Genomic DNA, 21,843 nt, shown 5'->3' on the forward strand with positions numbered 1-21,843 from the left:
ACAGACAAACACGAAATAGAGAACGTGAACGCTTGCTAAACGGTTACCTCACCGAGCCTTCAGCAAGCGTTCGTATCAGACAAGACAGACAGACAGACAGGTGGGGCTGCCAGTAGCAACCGCTGCTCTGGCTAGCACTCCTAAGGCAGAGATACAGAAGGAGGCACTGCCACTACCACTAGGGCAAGTGCGATCCAGACAGATAAACAGAAGGGGCCACCAGTAGCAACCGCTGCTCTGGTAAACACCCTAAAGGCTGAGATACAGAAGAAGGCACTGCCACTACCACTAGGGCAAGTGCGATCCAGACAGATGGAGCAGCCAGCAGCAACCGCAGCTCTGGCCTACACTCCCAGACAGACAGAACGATTCCCTGTCAATCGCCGCTGGCGACGAGGCAATCGAGGCACAGAAGGAAGCACTGCCACTACCATTAGGGCTAATGCAATGCATACAGATGAACAGAAGGGGCTACCAGTAGCAACCGCTGCTCTGGTTAGCACCCCCAGACAGACAGAACGATTTCCTGTCGACTGCCGCTGGCGACAGGACAATCGCAACACAAAGACTGTACAGACAAAACAGATAATACAATCTGACTGCACTAGAGGGAATGCCTAGTACAGTCCCAAGAATTACTCTAAGATAATCTTTGACAAACAGGCAAGGCTGACACTCTAGGAGTATTTAGCAGTAACAAACCATTAAGATGACCAGCCATGGATTCTGGGAGAACATGGTATTTATACTGCCAGCCTTCAAAGGAGGCAGGTAGGCAATTTGCATAACAAATGTATGCAAATTCCTCAGCAGCAGAGCAGGTCTGAAACTTGCAAAGCAAAGACAGGTCTCTTTTCCAGAGACCTGCAGCCCTCAGACTTAAGGAATGGTCAAACAGCTGTCTGTCTGTGCAGACAGCTGAGCGGATCATTACAGTATCGTATAAAAATGTAATATAATTATTACACAATACTTAAAGAAAAGTGCCCAAATCACAGAGGTCTATACATGATGAGTAAAACTAAATGGAGCCACACTATCCATACAGACCAGCTATGGTGATAGGTAGCAATGCCACAATTAAAATTATATATATATATATATATATATATATATATATATATATATATATATATATATATATATATATATATATAACTGCGCCACCTAAGAAGGGTTGATCCTATAAACAAAGTTCATCAATATTGGCTCAGGCGCTCATCATCTTTCTTCAACATACAGTCAAAAACTAGAAAAGATTTGTAAAACAGGACACCCGTAGGCAAACTAACTCATACGATGATATTGACCTCTGTTAGATAGGTCAATATAAGCTCTGCCTCTGGGCACCTCGGATATACTCGGCTCTGGATGAAATCTTGACCGTTTTCACCAGGCAGCTTGATCACAGTACATAATGTCAGCAAGAACTGCAGCTGTAGTTACATAGTTACATAGTTATTTTGGTTGAAAAAAAACATACGTCCATCGAGTTCAACCAGTATAAAGTACAACACCAGCCTGCTCCCTCACATATCCCTGTTGATCCAGAGGAAGGCGAAAAAAACCCTTACAAGGCATGGTCCAATTAGCCCCTAAAGGGAAAAATTCCTTCCCGACTCCAGATGGCAATCAGATAAAATCCCTGGATCAACATCATTAGGCATTACCTAGCAATTGTAGCCATGGATGTCTTTCAATGCAAGGAAAGCATCTAAGCCCCCTTTAAATGCAGGTATAGAGTTTGCCATAACGACTTCCTGTGGCAATGCATTCCACATCTTAATCACTCTAACTGTAAAGAACCCTTTCCTAAATAAATGGCTAAAACGTTTTTCCTCCATGCGCAGATCATGTCCTCTAGTCCTTTGAGAAGGCCTAGGGACAAAAAGCTCATCCGCCAAGGTATTATATTGCCCTCTGATGTATTTATACATGTTAATTAGATCCCCTCTAAGGCGTCTTTTCTCTATACTAAATAAACCCAGTTTATCTAACCTTTCTCGATAAGTGAGACCTTCCATCCCACGCATCAATTTTGTTGCTCGTCTCTGCACCTGCTCTAAAACTGCAATATCTTTTTTGTAATGTGGTGCCCAGAACTGAATTCCATATTCCAGATGTGGCCTTACTAGAGAGTTAAACAGGGGCAATATTATGCTAGCATCTCGAGTTTTTATTTCCCTTTTAATGCATCCCAAAATTTTGTTAGCTTTAGCTGCAGCTGCTTGGCATTGAGTACGATTATTTAACTTGTTGTCAATGAGTACTCCTAAGTCCTTCTCCAAGTTTGATGTCCCCAACTGTATCCCATTTATTTTGTATGGTGCTAGACCATTAGTACGTCCAAAATGCATGACCTTACATTTGTCAACATTGAATTTCATCTGCCATGTATGTGCCCATATAGCCATCCTATCCAGATCCTGTTGCAATATGACACTATCTTCCTGAGAGTTGATGATTCTGCACAATTTTGTATCATCTGCAAAAATAGCAACATTGCTCACTACTGCATCTACTAGGTCATTAATAAATAAAGTGAAGAGCACTGGACCCAGAACAGACCCCTGTGGGACCCCACTGCTAACAGTCTCCCATTTTGAGTACGATCCATTGACCACAACTCTTTGTTTTCTGTCCATTAGCCAGTTCCCTATCCATGAACACAGACTCTTCCCCAGTCCTTGCATCCTCAACTTTTGCACCAGACTTTTGTGGGGAACAGTGTCGAAGGCCTTTGCAAAGTCCAAGTATATCACATCTACAGCATTCCCAATATCCATATTAGCATTCACTACCTCATAAAAGCTGAGCATGTTAGTCAAACAGGACCTGTCTTTAGTAAACCCATGTTGATGCTGAGAAATAAGATTATTTTCTACTATGAAGTCATGTATAGTATCTCTTAGTAACCCCTCAAATAGTTTGCATACAACTGATGTTAAACTTACAGGTCTATAATTTCCTGGATCAGATTTTTTGCCCTTCTTAAATAATGGGAAAACGTGGGCTGTACGCCAATCCACTGGGACTCTGCCAGTTGCAAGAGAGTCACAAAAGATAAGATAAAGGGGTTTATCTATAACTGAACTTAATTCCCTTAGGACCCGAGGATGCATGCCATCCGGGCCAGGTGCCTTGTCTATTTTTAATTTATTTAGTCTTGCCTTCACTTCTTCCTGCGTTAAGTATTTAATATTACAGTTAGAAGATTGAGACTCTTCCGCCTCTGTAGTTTGCAACAGTGCTGTTTCTTTTGTGAAGACAGAAGCAAAGAAAGCATTTAATAACTCTGCCTTACCTTGGTCATCCACCATTGAGTTCCCATCCTCATCCTTTAGGAGTCCTATACAGTCAACCTTTCTTTATTTAGAGTTAATGTACTTGTAAAACTTTTTTGGGTTAGATTTGATATCCTTAGCGATTTGTTTTTCAGCTTCAATCTTTGCCTGCCTAATTTCTTTTTTACAATTTTTATTGCACTCCTTATAATTGCTTAGTGCAGCCTCGGTCCCCTCCTGTTTTAAGACCTTATAGGCATTCTTTTTCCTCTTCATTTTATCTTTAACCTTTCTATTCGTCCATAGAGGCCTTTTTTTATTCCTAGACATTTTGTTTCCATATGGGTTATACATACTACAGTATTGATTGAGTATAAGTTTAAAAGCTTGCCATTTCCCTTCAGTGTCTTCCCCTTGTAGTACATTATCCCAGTTCACCAAACTTAGTGCCTGCCTAATTTGAGTGAACTTTGCTTTTCTAAAATTCATAGTTTTAGTGGTCCCGCTGCCCCGTGGCCTATCAGTCACCAGATCAAACGTTATCATGTTGTGATCACTATTTCCCAAATGTTCTTTAACCTGCACATTTGATACATTATCTGGTCTATTAGAAATGATCAGATCCAGTAACGCATTCCCCCTAGTTGGTTCAGTTACCATTTGAGTCAAGTAATTGTCCTGTAGTGCTGCCTTCAATCAAGATGACCAGCAACTGAAGATCAGATTGAGAAGATTCTAGGGTTAAAGATACTAAACATGCTTCAAATTCTGGAGAGGTTGGAGGTGGAGAGGGAGGACATCTTGATTACTGCTAACGTGTCCTCCCTCTACACTCAAATCCCACACCAAGCAGCACTAGGTGCTACTGAGTTTTATCTTAGACAGAACGGGATGCAACAAAAGCAAATTGAATTTATTTTGGAACTTTTGGCCTATGCATTAACCAAGAATAATTTTTGGTATGGGGTACTTAATACTTGCAGATTAAGGGGTGTGCAAACCTCTTTATGGGGAAATTGATGCAAAGTGTCCTAAGGAGGGGAATGGAAGCCCATATACCAGTATGGAGGTATTATATAGATGACCTCTTCATCATCATCATCTGGAGGGTTGATGAGGTGAGTCTTTTAATATCGAGCTAATTTTATTCTTCAGTACTCCTGGTCTCGTCTTTGTCACATAGGCTACTGTGGCTCCCCTATAGTGATCGTCCCTACTTGCATGCTTGTTTCAGGTTTTTGATCCAGATCCAACTGCAGCCGAAGAGATACATCCATTGCTATGATTGTGAAAAGATAGTACCTTGACCCAGTCAGGGAGATTTTCCATCCTTGAACTTCCTTCGGCTGAATGGAGCATGCTTTTTTTTCCATCTAGCTAACATTTATCTAGGTTTCATTTATTTTTTTAGGTTTGCAACCCAGACCAAGCAGAATTTCATATCTGCAGTGGTGGTTTTGCTAAAACCTGACTGTGGATTGACTGTGCCTTGATTGTTTTTCTGCGCTCAGTACGAAACCTCTGTGCTTTAGTTTCTTGTTTATTTCTTGATCATGGGGCTTTCCGTGCACAGTCACATACTGACCAGCTTAGGAACATTGATCTTCTCTTGTCTATGAGAAACTGGTCTTAAAGCAAACCTAAACTGAAGTAAAAATAAAAATGCAAACTCATACTTACCTCCTGTATAGTTTGCTTATAATCTCTTTCTCCTCTCCTGTACCTTTTTGTCCACTGTGATCAAAGGAATTCCCAGTCCTTCATTTTTAAAATGGTGATGACCCCATAACAGCTTTTGGGTCAGGAGTTCATTAACCTGTAATGATGCTTGAGCCATAGGGAAACATGAACATTACCTTGATCATCAGTTGTCCTTTCAGTTATAACTGACAGCAACTGATAAAATGAAAAGGGGGCTCTCATCTTCCTGATAGACAGGTCTGACAAGATCTTGGCAGAACTGGAAGGAATCATTGCAAGAAGAAGTGGTGAGTATTTAAGAGGAACTGATGGTGATGTAAGTATGTAATATTCATTCGTAGGTGCATTATGTGTTTATTTTAAATAATTATGCTTGGATGAAGTTTATGTTAAACAATGACTGTTAAAACTGTCATCTTGTGCTGATACAACAGTGTTGGAAGTGACAGGAGGCTCTTTTAATACTCAGTACACCACAGCCTTTATAGAGTTCACAGATATTGCTGCCACATATAGTGGTGACATCAGAACGTAAGTGGTGAACTCAGGAAACCTCAGTGGTATACCTTAAACAGAAAAACACGGCTATTGTGTGAAGTTCACAGGATACTATGGTAAATGACATGTTAAATAAGTAGAACAAGGAAGAGTGAAAATACATTTAATAAGGCCTAGTGTGTTCTGGATTCAGGGTTGCCTCATAGTCACATGCTTAATATTGCAGCTCTATTAGGGCTCTTTTCCACTAGCCACAATCCATTAAAAAAGTGGATCGCCGGTGTTTTGTCGATCGGTAGTCCACCATAATTTACATGTAAATCGCGATGCACTTTTTCTATTCGTGCATTTTGAGTTTTCCGCAAATCTCAATTGTCGGGCTGCATGATTATTGGAGCAATTGTGTTTCACTCATGATGGTTCACATTGCAATCGTAGCAAGTAGAAAAATTAGCTTTTGCAATCGCAGATGCATTTGTGATTGCGCTTGCAAGTGGAAAAGAGCTCTTAATGATGTCACATATGTCACATTCTCTTTCCAACTTGTAATGATTAATAATATTTGCAGCCCAATATTAAACTCCTCCACTGCACTGCTCTGCAGAAGGGTGAGGAGCTACTTACACCATTGTTCAATAAATGTGAAATCCTGATACAAAAATGTGCCCGTGACTTATTTGTGTTTCAGATTTTGGCCTCTTCTGTATTTGGGTTTGACAACCCTGCCTTATGCCATAGACTGTATTTGTCAAGGTCTTAGTGGTTCGTAACTTTCAGAAGAATGAGGGTAATAGAGTGTTATAAAATCCCGTTACTCCAAGACACTGCCAGCCAATTACCCTTTAATATATGAAATGTTGTATTCAGAGTTGTGGGCCCCGATTCAAGTTTTACAAAGAGGCCCCCCAAGCACTCCATACATAGCAATTGATACGGCGCACCAAAACCTGCCAATGGAACTACAGTGTCTGAGGTGCAAGAAGGGGATGGGGAACAGATTGTTAATGATTACCACTATTCAAAGTATCTATAGAAGTGATTATTATGAGCACAGGACCAATAGAGAGCTAATACTGTAGTTGAGGGAGGGCACTTCGGGGCCCCTCTGGCCCAAGGGCCCCGATGCGGTGGCTACCTCTGCAACCCCTATTGCTACCTACGCACCTGGTTGTATTAAGATGATACTTTCTATTCGGAGAAGCATGCAAAATGATATAGTGACCTGGGAAATGTGGGTCATGTTACAATAAATTGTAATAAATGGCATATTTTTGTAATCAATTTCTCCTGTTTAGAATTTCACCAGCGCGGGTGAGCCAGACTCAGCCCGATGTGACACTATGCAGGCCTTAGCTGAGCGGGGATGTGAAGAGACCGACATTGAAAATCCCGGAAGCATAGAGTTGTCTAGAGACAGGCTGCAATTAGGTAGCAACATCCAGCTGATACCAAGGCGAATCAACCTGCGGTTACGACCAGGTAAGATTGCTTTACACAAAATTAAAGGACTCCTATAGTTAAAATGTTGATATTCTGCTACCCCCATAGCCCTTTATGTAATAGCTGCAGAATAAAATCCGCAATATACTTTGTATCGAAAAAATACTCAGAAAAGCCACTTTTTAATATCTGACAGCTTTTCATCTGTCAGCAAGATTGACGGGAATATGTATTTTCCGCTTCATTGGACCTCTTCCAGCTGACAAGATGGCTAATTTCCATTACTTCTCTATGCCTAGCTGTCAGTTCCAGCAGTGAATCCTGTCAGCTGGGAGTGTCCATATGAAAGTGGCAAAGGTTGATTAATTAAAACTAACGTGCCTGTCAGTGCGAGTTGATAAGCGTGCGCACACTATGCGCGGTCCTCTCTGTGTAGCATGCGGTAATAACTTACACAAGCTAATGCTAATTGCCACGTGATAACATGTAACGCGATCGCGATAGTTCACTACTATTGCAGTAGTGGACTTTTGTGGTTTGCTCTACATGCTATTGTGCGGCAATTAGGTTTAGCTGGAGTTTAGACCGCACGCTACGCAGAGAGGACTGTGCATAGCGTGCGTACGCTAATTTTTACCTGCGCTCCTTCACATTAACTGGTGCTGACAGATGCGTTAATTTTAATGGATCAACCTCTTAGTGTCTTACCTAATTTATAATCCACTGATAGAGATGGTCAGTGAGTTGCTAATAATTCAGGCTCGCATGCAAATTTAGTGCAAACTCTACACAGCTTGGAATTGGGCCAGTCACATGCAGCTCCTGCTGATTTTGATTGACAGTTCCTGTTAATTGTGATTGGTTCAATTTCAAACTGCATACAGTTTTGTAATGATCCGCTCAGCTGGCTGCACAGGCAGACAGCTGTTTGACCATTCCTCAAGTCTGTGGGCTGCAGGTCTCTGGAAGAGAGACCTGTCTTCACTTTGCAAGTTTCAGACCTGCTCTGCTGCTGAGGAATTTGCATACATTTGTCATGCAAATTATCTAGCCGCCTCCTTTGAAGGCTTGCAGCATAAATACCATGTGATCCCACAATCCTTTGCTGGTCATGGTGGTTTGTTACTGATGAACTCTCCTAGAGTGTCAGCCCTGTTTGTTTGTTAAAGGTTATCTTAGAGTAATCCTTGGGACTGCACTAGGCAGCTCCTCTAGAGCAGTCAGGTTGCATTATCTGTTTTGCTTGTGTTGTTGTGAGGAAACGCGGAAAAGCCGCCGTCTCTCGAGGTGAGGCGGCTGTTTCCGCGTCCAGCATGGCGTCACAACGCGGAAAAAACGCCGCATGCCGCATGGGCAGTGCGGCGGAATCCGCATTGGTAACGGCGGAATCCACATCAGAGGCGACCCCCGCATTAGATACATTGCAAAACAGTACTGGTGTGGCTGGGACTGATAGTCCACCAAGATTCAGACTTACACGCGCGCGAGCACAGAGGCAGAGTTTAAATAGCAGTTAGAAGGGTGTCGGCTGACCAGCTGGGTCAGCTGACAAATTCCACTGCTCCCATTGGACCAGCAATTAGGGAGGTCCTGGAAAGGTCCTAGAGTATATATACTGCTGGTTGTTCACTTGCTCTTTGTCTGGCGTGCGATCACATACGTGGGAGCACCCAGATCCGTAGTCAGATCCTGAAGTGTGCCGGGACCAGCTGGAGCTGTAATCCTACACTTAGCTAGATATTTGATAGCTAAAGTACTAGTTTGATTGTGATTATATGTTATGACTTTTGCCTGCCTCGACTATCCTCCTGAACTCTGATCTTGCACCTCGATATTTCTGATACTCTGTTGCCGAACCCCGGCTCGTTCCTTGACTCTGCTTCTGCCTCCTGATTTTGTACCCCGATATTTCTGATACCCCGTTGCTGAACCCTGCCTGTACTTTGACTCTGCCTTTGCCTCCTGATCCTGTACTTTATCTGTCCGTGTGTGTACGACCTGGCTTGTCCGACCTCGAGAACCGACCTTACCGTTAGAGGCGGTTCCTCGCTCTGTTAGCGATCCTTCCTCCTGAGGGTCACTTTCAGATATCCCTTCCTACTATCAGTCTGACTCCTCCCGTCTTGGAGAGCTCAGGTCTGCGGAAGGAATCTGTGCAGTACTCCTTACTGCATTGAGGCCTTGTCCTCTTAGTGTTACAGTTACACCAAACACTACACTCTACTCGGGTGATCAGAGGTTAGTTTGTATATCGGATTATCGGTGAGACTGCAGTTCACTTATAATCTGGTATATATCTGTATTTCCGGTGATACTGCAGATCACCGGTAATCAGATACTCTCTGCGCCCACCGATCGTTACAGAACGCCAGACCAAAAAACAAAATGGACGCAAACACTGGTCGTCTGGGTATGCTTGCCACTTCGGTGGATAACCTTCATCAAGCACTGGGCCAGCACAAAGCTTTGATTGATGCCCTTTCAGGCTCTGTGCAAACCCTCCAGACGTCAGTTGATTCAGTGCGATCCCCTCCTAGTGATGACATACGTATGCCTGTACCTGATAAATTTTCCGGCCACAAGTCTGACTTCCGGAATTTCAAGAGTAGAGTATTGTCATACTTCGAGTTAAGACCCCGATCCTCGGGGACTGAGACCCAACGGGTCATTTTCATTAAAACACTGTTAACTGGTGATTCCCAGTCCTGGGCATACAACCTGTCCCCCACTAGTTTAGCTCTGACCTCAGTCGAGGAATTTTTTAAGGCTATGGCCGTAATATACGACGACCCTGACCTTGCGGCAACTTCAGAGCGGAAGCTCAAACTTTTGCGGCAAGGCAGAGGGTCGGTCGAGGATTACGCAGCAGAATTTCGTAGGTGGTCTGTTACCGCCAGATTCGACAATTTTGCTCTGATGGATTATTTTCTATCTGGGTTGTCGGAGGAGGTCTCTGATTTGATGCTAACCTTACCCGAGCCCGCAACAGTCGATGAGGCCATATCATCGGCCATCAGAGTCGATCGTCGACTACGCCATCAGAGGCAGACTAGGGGCAGTCACCGGGTCAGGGTGACTTCGTATGTGGCACCTTCTGGTACGCCCGCAGTAACGGCATCTCCACCGGTGTCACCCTCTCCAGCCTCACCACCACCCGAACCCATGCAAATTGGTCGATCAAGATTGACCCAGGTGGAACGTAGGCGGAGAATAACAGAACAACTGTGCCTGTATTGTGCAGAAGCAGGGCACAGGGTGCGAAACTGCCCTAACAAGTCGGGAAACGGGTCTGCCTAGGAGTAGTGGGGGGTGACACCCTAGGCACTTCATTCTCACCCCAAAAAGAGAAGAAGTTACTTCTCCCCTGTACTATTACGTGGGAGGATAAGTCTGTGGACACTGAAGCTTTTATTGACTCTGGCTCAGCGGCCAATTTTATGAACCTTGAATTTGCTCGGGAGTTGGGTATTCCTCTCACTCCAGTAAGTCCCCCCATTCAGGTCACGGCAGTAGACGATTCCCCGCTGCAACGGGATCGTCCCCTGTCTCAGACTCCGCAGGTGAGGGTCACGATAGGGGTATTGCATGGGGAACAGCTACAGTTTTTCGTTTTGAACATGTCAACCTCCACTATTATCTTAGGTATGCCTTGGTTACAGGCCCACTCTCCACAAATCGACTGGGCCACGGGTCAGGTAACCAGATGGTCTGATCGTTGTCACCAACAGTGTCTAGGAAAGGTGACATTGGGTCAGACCAAGGTGTACGTGGAGGGTGTTCCCGAGGTGTATTCCGATTTTTCTGATGTCTTTTGTCCCAAGTCTGCTGATCAATTACCTCCTCATCGCCCGTTCGATTGCCCCATTGATCTCCGTGCTGGTTGTATGCCCCCTAGGGGTCACCTGTATAACTTGTCCGGTCCCGAGAAGTTGGCCATGCAGGAGTACATTCGTGACAACCTGGCCAAGGGGTTTATTCGGCCCTCTCGGTCACCTGCTGGGGCCGGTTTCTTTTTCGTTAAGAAAAAAGACGGGGGTCTTCGACCTTGTATCGACTACCGAGGTCTCAATAAAATCACGGTGAAGAATCGCTATCCGTTACCATTGATAGACGACTTATTCACGCAGGTCACTACTGCAAAGATCTTTTCTAAGTTAGATCTGAGGGGGGCATACAACCTAATCCGCATTAGAAGGGGCGATGAATGGAAGACGGCCTTTAACACACCCGACGGGCATTACGAATACTTAGTGATGCCCTTCGGGTTGTGCAATGCGCCCGCCGTCTTCCAGGAACTAATCAATGAGGTATTCCGGGAGGTATTGGGTAAATTCGTACTGGTATACCTCGATGATATATTAATTTATTCCAATAACCTCCTTGAACACAGGGTCCATGTGAAATTTGTCCTAAACAAATTAAGACAGAATAGACTCTACGCCAAGTTAGAAAAGTGTATTTTTGAGGTGACATCCGTCACGTTTCTGGGGTATGTGATTTCTACCTCAGGTCTGTCAATGGACCCTGCTAAAGTCACAGCTGTCCTAGAATGGCCGCAACCTGTGGGTCTGAAAGCCCTCCAGAGATTCCTGGGTTTTGCAAATTATTATAGGAGGTTTATAAAAGGGTACTCCACGATCATTGCACCCCTTACCAGTCTCACAAAAAAGGGGGCAGATACTACCCACTGGTCTCCGGAGGCTCAGAATGCATTTTCTAGTCTGAAAAAATTGTTTTGTTCCGCACCAATCCTGAGACATGTCGACACCGCTTATCCGTTCATTGTTGAGGTCGATGCCTCGGAGGTCGGGGTAGGGGCTGTGCTGTCTCAGCGATCAGGGTTACAGGGAAGACTACACCCCTGTGCGTACTTTTCCCGTAGGTTCTCTCCGGCGGAGAGAAACTACGATATAGGCAACAGAGAGCTCCTGGCCATTAAATTGGCATTTGAGGAGTGGCGCCACTGGTTGGAGGGGGCAGAGCACACGATCACTGTTTACACCGACCACAAGAACTTGGAGTACATCGAGGGGGCTAAGAGGCTTAGTCCTCGTCAGGCCCGGTGGTCCTTGTTTTTTACGAGATTCAGGTTTATAATCACATACACTCCAGGTAGCAAAAACATCAAGGCAGATGCCCTCTCCAGGTGTTTCGAACCTGAGACAGCACAGCCTCACACTCCTGAATCCATCATTCCGCAGAAACTGGTGTTAGCCGCCACGGAGTCTTGGGAAGAGTGGACAGAGATCTTGGGTCCCTTTCAGCAGGAGGTTCCTGAAGGGAAACCCGAAGGGGTCTTGTTCATACCACTACCATTCCGGTTACAGGTTCTGCAACTCTTTCACGCCCATAAGAATGCTGGTCATCCTGGAGCTGCCAGAACGCAGGATCTGATTGCCAGGTGTGCTTGGTGGCCTTCCTTGGCAACAGATTGCAAGGAGTATGTTAGGGAGTGTGCGGTGTGCGCCCGGAGTAAGCCCTCCCGGCTGGCATCTGTAGGAAGGTTGCAGCCTTTGCCCACCCCGAGTGAGCCATGGACCCACTTGTCCATGGATTTTGTGGGGGAATTGCCCAGGTCTGAAGGCATGTCGGTCATTTGGGTGGTAGTCGATCGGTTTAGCAAAATGGCCCATTTTGTGCCCCTGAAAGGACTCCCCTCGGCTCAAGAACTGGCTGAATTGTTTATCATTCACATCTTCCGGCTGCATGGCATTCCGGAAGACATCGTGTCTGATAGGGGAGTCCAGTTTGTGTCTGGATTCTGGAGGGCATTTTGCCACCAAATGGGCATGAAATTGTCTTTCTCGTCAGGCTACCACCCACAGACCAATGGGCAGACAGAACGCATTAACCAATCCCTGGAGCAATTTCTGAGATGCTACGTTTCTGAGGCGCAGAGTGACTGGGTGAAATTTTTGCCCTTCGCGGAATTCGCTCAAAATAATTTAAAGAATTCCTCGTCTGGGTTTTCCCCATTTCAGATTGTAACAGGGAGGTCACCCAAATTTTCCCCTTTTCCAGTTGTCTCGTCTCCATTTCCAGCACTGGAAAATTGGCAGAGATCACTCAGGGACAATTGGGGAATTGTTAAGGGGAATTTACAGAAGGCGTTCCAGAGTCAGAAGGGTCAAGCAGATAAGAGACGGTCCGTGGAATGGAAGTTTCGGCCAGGGGATCTAGTCTGGGTGTCCACACGTCACTTGACCCTGAAGCAGCCATCTGCCAAACTGGGTCCCAGGTTTGTGGGCCCATTTTCCGTGACCAAGAAGATTAATAATGTTACTTATTCCATTGACCTTCCCACCAGCATGCGGGGGGTGAGGTCCTTCCACGTGTCCCTTCTTAAACCAGCAGTCCAGGTAGGTCCTACTCCTCCTCCTCCCGTGTTGGTGGATGCCCAACCCGAGTACGAAGTGGAGAAGATCATAGATTCACGTACTGTACAGAACTCGGTACAGTACCTCGTACATTGGAAGGGGTACGGGATTGAGGAGAGGCAATGGGTACCTAGGAACCGCATGCATGCGGACGAGTTAGTGAAGGAATTTCATGCTGTACATCCCGAGAAGCCTGGTGGGAGTTGTCCGGAGTCCACTCCTCGGGAGGGGGGTACTGTGAGGAAACGCAGAAAAGCCGCCGTCTCTCGAGGTGAGGCGGCTGTTTCCGCGTCCAGCATGGCGTCACAACGCGGAAAAAACGCCGCATGCCGCATGGGCAGTGCGGCGGAATCCGCATTGGTAACGGCGGAATCCACATCAGAGGCGACCCCCGCATTAGATACATTGCAAAACAGTACTGGTGTGGCTGGGACTGATAGTCCACCAAGATTCAGACTTACACGCGCGCGAGCACAGAGGCAGAGTTTAAATAGCAGTTAGAAGGGTGTCGGCTGACCAGCTGGGTCAGCTGACAAATTCCACTGCTCCCATTGGACCAGCAATTAGGGAGGTCCTGGAAAGGTCCTAGAGTATATATACTGCTGGTTGTTCACTTGCTCTTTGTCTGGCGTGCGATCACATACGTGGGAGCACCCAGATCCGTAGTCAGATCCTGAAGTGTGCCGGGACCAGCTGGAGCTGTAATCCTACACTTAGCTAGATATTTGATAGCTAAAGTACTAGTTTGATTGTGATTATATGTTATGACTTTTGCCTGCCTCGACTATCCTCCTGAACTCTGATCTTGCACCTCGATATTTCTGATACTCTGTTGCCGAACCCCGGCTCGTTCCTTGACTCTGCTTCTGCCTCCTGATTTTGTACCCCGATATTTCTGATACCCCGTTGCTGAACCCTGCCTGTACTTTGACTCTGCCTTTGCCTCCTGATCCTGTACTTTATCTGTCCGTGTGTGTACGACCTGGCTTGTCCGACCTCGAGAACCGACCTTACCGTTAGAGGCGGTTCCTCGCTCTGTTAGCGATCCTTCCTCCTGAGGGTCACTTTCAGATATCCCTTCCTACTATCAGTCTGACTCCTCCCGTCTTGGAGAGCTCAGGTCTGCGGAAGGAATCTGTGCAGTACTCCTTACTGCATTGAGGCCTTGTCCTCTTAGTGTTACAGTTACACCAAACACTACACTCTACTCGGGTGATCAGAGGTTAGTTTGTATATCGGATTATCGGTGAGACTGCAGTTCACTTATAATCTGGTATATATCTGTATTTCCGGTGATACTGCAGATCACCGGTAATCAGATACTCTCTGCGCCCACCGATCGTTACAGTTGTCTCACGGCTGCGATTGTCCTGCCGCCAGCGGCGGTCGACAGGAAATCGTTCTGTCTGTCTGGGGGTGCTAACCAGAGCAGCGGTTGCTACTGGTAGCCCCATCTGTTTGTCTGTTTGGATCGCACTTGCTGTAGCGGTAGCAGCGGTGGATCTCCCTTGCCTGAGTTCCTGGAGTGTAGATCATAGCCGCGGTGGCTACTGGCTGCACTCATCTGTCTGTCCTGTCCTGTGTTTGCGCCTGCTGTTGCCTGGTGTGAGGCAACCGATTAGCAAGCGTCTTCGCAACCTGTTTGTCTGTGTTGATCGCTTGCTTTCGCAATCGTTCATTCTGTCTGTCTCAGTCTATTTGTGTTCATTTATATTACTTGTGGTTAGTTAGGGTGGCACGCTTATCACTGGGTGCTTAACACGCGGTGATCGTGCCGAAAATGCGTTCGCTGTTGCGAATGAGTGCGGTGTTCGCGTTTAGCTAGCGTTTGTTATTTTCCTTATCTTCTCATTGTTGTTTGCTGTGCCTTTGCTACTCTCGTGCTCTGTCCTGCTCAGTCTTGTGTCACTTCTGGCAATCGCCTCTCTCGCGATTGCGTTCCTACTTTGTTTCTGCTGTTGTGTGTTCGCCGTGGCTGGTTGGCAACTAGATTGGTGAACACACATACACCCTGTCTCTGTGCTCTCTCTCTTTAAGGGCTATCTTGCCCTGCATTGCTTCCCCTCGTACAATTCCTATCTGGCATCTGTGGCTGTGCAGAGGATCTGTTCTTCTGCACTCCACAGCTCCATCTGCCAGCAGGAATTCCCCTCTACTGGTGCATAGCACCATTGCTGGCTTCTCTCAGACCATACGCTTGTGGAGGATTTCCGCAGTGTCAGTGCGCATCCTGTGCGCTGACCACGGAAAGAATTACACAATCGTTACAAGTTTGCATTCATTTTGCACGCAAGCCAGAATTGTTAGCTCCTTGTCCATCCCTATACAGAACTATTGCTCCAGGTTCTGACACTCATATGGCAATTCTAATGCTTTAGGGTTTCATAATTAGCATGTGAAGGTGTTGCTTAGCCCAGACCCTCCCCCACAGCAGCGGACTCCCATGCTACCAGGGCTGCCATGTCAGAGACTTGTATGCCGCCGCTTGCCTTCCTGTCACTCACACACAGACCTCAGATCAGCTGTAGAGTGAACAGCGGGGAGAGTGGCGCAGTTACGATGGAGTACACATTTCAGATGTGGACGAGAGCTCATTGCTCATTTACTGCATTTGAAGTGTGCAGCACAGTTATTGTGTACTCTGCTGCTCTCTTCTAAATGGGTCACCACTGATCTGCAGGTTTTTGAGTTTGAGCAGAAAACTACATACTCACACTGACACCAATACAGGGGGGAAAATGACACACACACACACACACACACACACACACACACACACACACACACACACACACACACACACACACACACACACACACACACCTTAAGCTACCTATAACTGTGGTGGCTATCTATACAGGGGGGGGGGGGAGGCCTTGGCTACCTTTATGGGGGAGACGCTATGACTACCTATACTGGTGGTGGCTACCTTCATAACAGGAAAAAAAAAAAAGGCGGAGGGGCAGAGTGCCCACTTTGTAAAGCCACAATTTGCATAGCGGGAAGACTCGGTGCCCGCTATTTTATCGGACACCTGCCTGCACCCAGATTTCCTCTCATTGCCACAAATTGTGGCTCTGTAGTGTGTGTGTGTGTGTGGGGGGGGGGGAGAGGGGGGGGAGTTAAAGAGAAACTCCGGCTAAGAATTGAACTTTATCCCAATCAGTAGCTGATACCCCCTTTTACATGAGAAATCTATTCCTTTTCACAAACAGACCATCAGGGGGCGCTGTATGACTGATATTGTGGTGAAACCCCTCCCACAAGAAACTCTGATGACCGTGGTACTCCTGGCAGTTTACTGTCTGTGAACCTTGTTGCATTGTGGGAAATAGCTGTTTACAGCTGTTTCCAACTGCCAAAAAATCATGCAGCAGCTACATCACCTGCCAACAGTAAAAATGTCACCATGTGATAAATGTTAGAATGTAAATCAGGGATTTAAAGACTTTATAATGGGCAACCACTGACTAAATCATTTATACATAATTATTGTAAAAATAAACCACTTTTTTTTATTACATTATTTTCACTGGAGTTCCTCTTTAAAGTTTAGGGGCCAATTGGAGGAAGTTAAAGGTTAGGGGCGACCAGGGGGGTGGTTAAGGGTTAGGCAATGGGGGAGGGGGGGGGGGGTTAAGGGATAGGCACAGGTAGAGGGAGGGTTCTGTATTAGGCATCAGTAGAGGGAGGGTTCTGTTTTAGGTTTGAGTAGAGGGAGAGTTCTGTCTGAGGGTAGGGTTAGGTTCACTCCCACATCGCCCCACAGCCACACCAGGGTATTGGGTATGTTTGAACTACAAGTTATGCTTCGATGTCACAGTTGTGGTTGCAATAAGCCAGGAAGGATTAAAGCTTTTTTATACATCGCATATGCAGTTCCGGATTTGTCTTCTCTTTGAACTATACTGGGGGGACACCTTAGCTATTTATACTGGGGGTGGTTACCTATACTGTGGGGGGCACATTTGGCTGCTCAACTATACTGGAGGGCTGCACCTTTGGCTACCTATTATTACGGGAGGAGGTGTCTCTGATGGGGAGGGGGCGCATAAATGATTTGCTGCTTGGGGTCACTGCTCCACATTTGACCATCCTTGATGCAAATTTTTCAGCCTGGACATTATTTGCACCAAAATTTGCATCTAGGCAGTGTTCACACTTATCAAAGATTGAATGTGAATTGTTGAAAACATGATCCCCAAACATACAATGACCGTATGAAGAGATCCTCACTTCTGTTTATAATCAGCGTTTGCAGTTTTACATCCAAGGGTAAAATTGACTTCTTGCAGCATACATTTGTACACTGCATGGGAATGCTCATTACTCCATCAGCTACTTGCGGAACAAATGAAAAAACGCAAACAAATGGGTATAATTTAGGGAAAATTTGAGTGCACAAAACATTTGCGGTTTCCTTGTGTGAATCCTGCCTCAGGCTACATTTCTACTACACGCTTACATTTTAGATGGGAGGATTTACAAGTATATTTTCACACAGGAAGATAATGTGTGAATTTTATGCAAATTTTCATCTGCAGCTAGAAAACATGACAATTTACTCTTCTTTCATTTTCTTTGTAAAATATATGCAAACTTGCGCATTTCACAAGCGGAACCATTTGAGAATCATTTTGCGCGGTTTGGAAGCGAACAAGTGTGGCATTCATAAAAATGCAGCAAACGTTCAGGTTTTGTTTTTTTTCACAGCAAAACGCAAATGAAAATTTGCATATAACGGAAACAAGCTCATTGAATTGCATGCAAATTTTAATTCCGGAAAACCGCTAACAGAATGCATAAATGGAAACAAGGCCTTACTTTTACAGGAGGGAGAAAAGTACCACTTTACTCAAGTACAAACACTAAGGGAAGCAGGTACCTGCAACAACGGTGGGACAGCAAATGATGTGTCATTACACACCTGCACACCTGTTAACAAAAACCTGAGACCAATGCAACACAAGGATTTATACTTACCTGGGGCATCCTCCAGCCACCTGTAGTCCGTGAGTTCCCTTGATGTTGGTCCGGTCCCTTCCATTCTCCCGCTGTCAGCCCTTGAAACTACTGTGCATGTGGGGCCCTGGCCGGGGGCCTTATTGGTCATGCTCCCATGGCCAAGAGGGTTCTGTGTGTACACAGTTAGTTAAGGCTCTCCTTTGGGTCGCCTCTAAGTATCCCTGTTTCCTTCCAGATCCCAAAACAATTAGGCAAGTGAATCTTATACTAAGCCCCGTTTCTGTGGGCTGGCAAGGCGGGTGTCCGCCCGGGCCGCAGTGCAGGAGGGAGGAGCAGTGGGCACACTGTGACACAGCTGCAGGGAGGAGGGCCCAACTCCTCTCTCCCTCTCCTCAGGCCTCCCTTCTGTACTCCCCCCCCCCCCCACTGCAGGACTACAGTGGGAGTGGGAAGTGGTTACTGGGATCCTATTCCAGGCTCCATGCAGTACCTATGCCTGGCTACCTATACTGGGGGCTCCTATACCTGGCCACCTATACTGGGGGCACCTATACCTGGCTACCTATACTGCGGGCATCTATACCTGGCTACTTATACTGGGAGCACCTATACCTGGCTACCTATACTAGGGGCACTTTTACCTGGTTACCTATACAGGGGCAACTATACCTGGCTACCTACATGGGAGGCACCTATACCTCACTACCTATACTGGGGGCACCTATACCTCACTACCTATATTGAGGGAATTTATACTTGGCTACCTAATACTGGGGGCCCCCTCTGGCTAACTCATACTGGAGGCTGCAAAATTCAGCATTGCAAATAGCGTTCTCGAGTGTACGGGGTGGGGATGCAATTTTTACACCCTTGCTCTGGGAGCAATTAAGCCTAGAAACGGCCCTGCTTATACTTCATTGTGAGCTCCTCTGAGTAGAATGATTCCGTGGTAGGGGTCAGGGCCAGATTTGTACTCTTTACTGCCCTAGGCCACTGTCACCAGCCGCCCCCCTTCAGTAGGAAGCGAGATGACCCCTTCCCTCTAGTATAGCTAGCCTGATGCCCCCCCCTATTGGTAGCCAGATGACTCCTCCCCCCTTTCCCTCCAGTATAGGTAGCCACATTACCCTCCCCATTCCCTCTAGTATATGTAGCCAGATGACTCCTCCCCTTATCCTCCAGTATAGGTAACCAGATGACTCCCTTAAACCCTCCTTCTCCCCCCCACCTTTAAGTATAGGTAGCCAGCTTGCCTTCACACCGCAGCAGTCATCTGTGTCACTCATTTCTCCACTCGTCTCCAGTGCAGAAGCTTCCTCTTCCTTTCCGTCTCCAGTGCTGCCCAAGTCCATAGCCGCTGGCCACAATGCAAACATGCACAGAGAGCAAGGTGGCTGCTGCACAGGCAGCTAGCGGCGTAGTACCGTGGTCAGGCGCTCGCCTGATCTCCCTGCATTGCAGAATTTGCTGCACCAGTTTAGCCTGCTGCTCTGGTGCCCTTCCTCCTGTGGTGCCCTAGACCATGGCCTAGGCGGCCTAGGCCTAAATCCGGCCCTTGTAGGGGTTACATTGTTAGCCCCTCTGAGAGACACGGCTTTGTAATCTGAAAAATGCTGTGGATGATGTCAGTGTAAATGCATAATAATCTGTATTTTAAACACATAAAAGCACTGCATGTATTATTCTAACACATAATTGTTTGAATACCTAAAGATTTCTGTCTGGCAACATTCTCTTTATTTTATCAGGACAAACTGGTGAGTTTGTAGTAAAATTTAAACGGGCAGAAGGGTATCCTGTGGACCTCTACTATCTTATGGACCTATCTTTCTCCATGAATGATGACCTTGAAAATGTGAAGGGATTGGGAGACAAACTACTTACAGCCTTAAATTCATTCACAAAGTCTGCACACATAGGTAAGAACTGTGTCTGGCTTGGCTTCATGAATAGATTCTAGTGTCTCAGTTTTTTTTTTAAATATATACTGTATTTTTTGACCATAAGACGAACCTGACCATAAGATACATCTAGGCTTAGAAAACAAAGATCAGGGGAAAAAATATACTGAACCTAGTGTGTCCGTGTTGCAGGGGTGTCTTGTGGACCTTTTGCTCCCCGTGCTGTCTATTTAAGCTACACTAACCCCTGCTGTCCCACTAGCTACACTTATTACCACCCTGCACTAACCCCTGCTGCCATCTGCTACACTAACTCCTGCTACCCCCACCAGCTCCAGCTACACTAATCACAGCCACATTAATACTGGCTACACTAATCCCAGCGCACTCCGAGTCCTGCATTTTGTCTTCCTGTCTTCTGTCCCATCTTCCTGATACTAGTTCAGCCGGTGCAAGTCGGTGAAGTACAACATGATCAAACACAGCACCAGGGTGCTCCAAGTCTCGATCTTGTGTTACTTGCTGGTCTGGCGCCCTCTCACTCTTGCTGGGTTCTTATATAGAAAAGCGACACCTGCTGCATGATTAGGCCACAGGGTCAGCACAGAACCACATTTACCTATGTATAACAGCCTCCAAACAGACTAGAGCCATCTGCTGGTGGAACAGTAGAAATTCAGGAATACTCAGATTTAATAGAGCCATCCACAGGCGTACGAGAGATAACGGCACTGGAGACTTGGGCGCAGGACACAGCCGGTATATGGCTGATCATGCTGCCGCACAAGTCCCGGCCGTATTAAATACTATTCCCCCTCCAGGCCGCCATGGATAGTGGGGAATGAAATAATTCGGCTTCCAGCAATTGCTGGAAGCCGAATTATGTTTTAAAAGTAACTTCAGCTCTGTCTTCTGACGGCGCTGAAGTTACTCCCTATGCCTGCTATAGTGGCGCCGGCTGCGCCCAAATCTCCTGCGCTGCGCCCAAATCTCCTGCGTGTTCGATCCACAGGAGGAACTATGGATGTCCAGGGCAGTCACAATCAACACTGCCTCCAGCAGGCAGAAAATGGCAGTACATGGATAGTGACAAATGGATGTGTTGCAAGCCTACTTCAGGCAACAGTGGAAAACCCTAATCCCACAAAGCAGTCCATGATGGTCAATGAGAAAATTAGCTCCAACAACAAACTACTAACTGAAGTAAGTCCCCATGGACTGCTGGGTGTCTGAGACTAGACTAGAGCTGCCAGGGGCGTCTCACCCACCAGGCAAGTATAGGCGGTTGCCTGGGGCGCCATGAGGTGGTGAGGCGCATTCCCCCACCGCTGCTACTGTGACCATGTTTTTTTTTTTTTAATATTATATTACGTCCCGACTCAGTCCCCGGTGCTCGGCACGCTACCATGTGCTCAGCAGTGCTTCCACCTCCACTTCTTCCCAGCCAATAGAGCAATCAATACTGCTCTTCTCTGCCAGGCTCCTTCTTTAAAGCCGTGCCCCTTCTTCTCAGTAGCCACACAGGTAAAGTGTTTATCCCGTGTGGCCCAGCCTTTAACCCACGCCAGTCAAACCAGGAGCCAGCGGCCAGCCAGCTTATGCCCCCGACAGTCTGACCCCCCACCTGTGTCACTGGCTGCACACAGACACTGGAGCGAGACAGCCAGGCGACAGATG

At 46.5% G+C, this 21,843-nt stretch overlaps 1 protein-coding gene across 2 annotated transcripts in view; it reads left to right on the plus strand.

Moving 5' to 3' along the window:
• The window catches only part of ITGB2 (integrin subunit beta 2), a 242,965-nt gene that overhangs the window by 166,318 nt on the left and 54,804 nt on the right, over positions 1-21,843 (plus strand). For both annotated transcript variants that reach the window (XM_068245216.1, XM_068245215.1), the window contains 2 exons: positions 6,779-6,962; positions 20,014-20,184. In XM_068245216.1, coding sequence (XP_068101317.1) covers positions 6,779-6,962; positions 20,014-20,184 — 355 coding nt within the window. The remainder of the gene's footprint in view (positions 1-6,778; positions 6,963-20,013; positions 20,185-21,843) is intronic.

This window comes from Hyperolius riggenbachi, chromosome 7 (genome assembly GCF_040937935.1).
Source record: "Hyperolius riggenbachi isolate aHypRig1 chromosome 7, aHypRig1.pri, whole genome shotgun sequence".
In the NCBI taxonomy this organism is placed as follows: Eukaryota; Metazoa; Chordata; class Amphibia; order Anura; family Hyperoliidae; genus Hyperolius; species Hyperolius riggenbachi.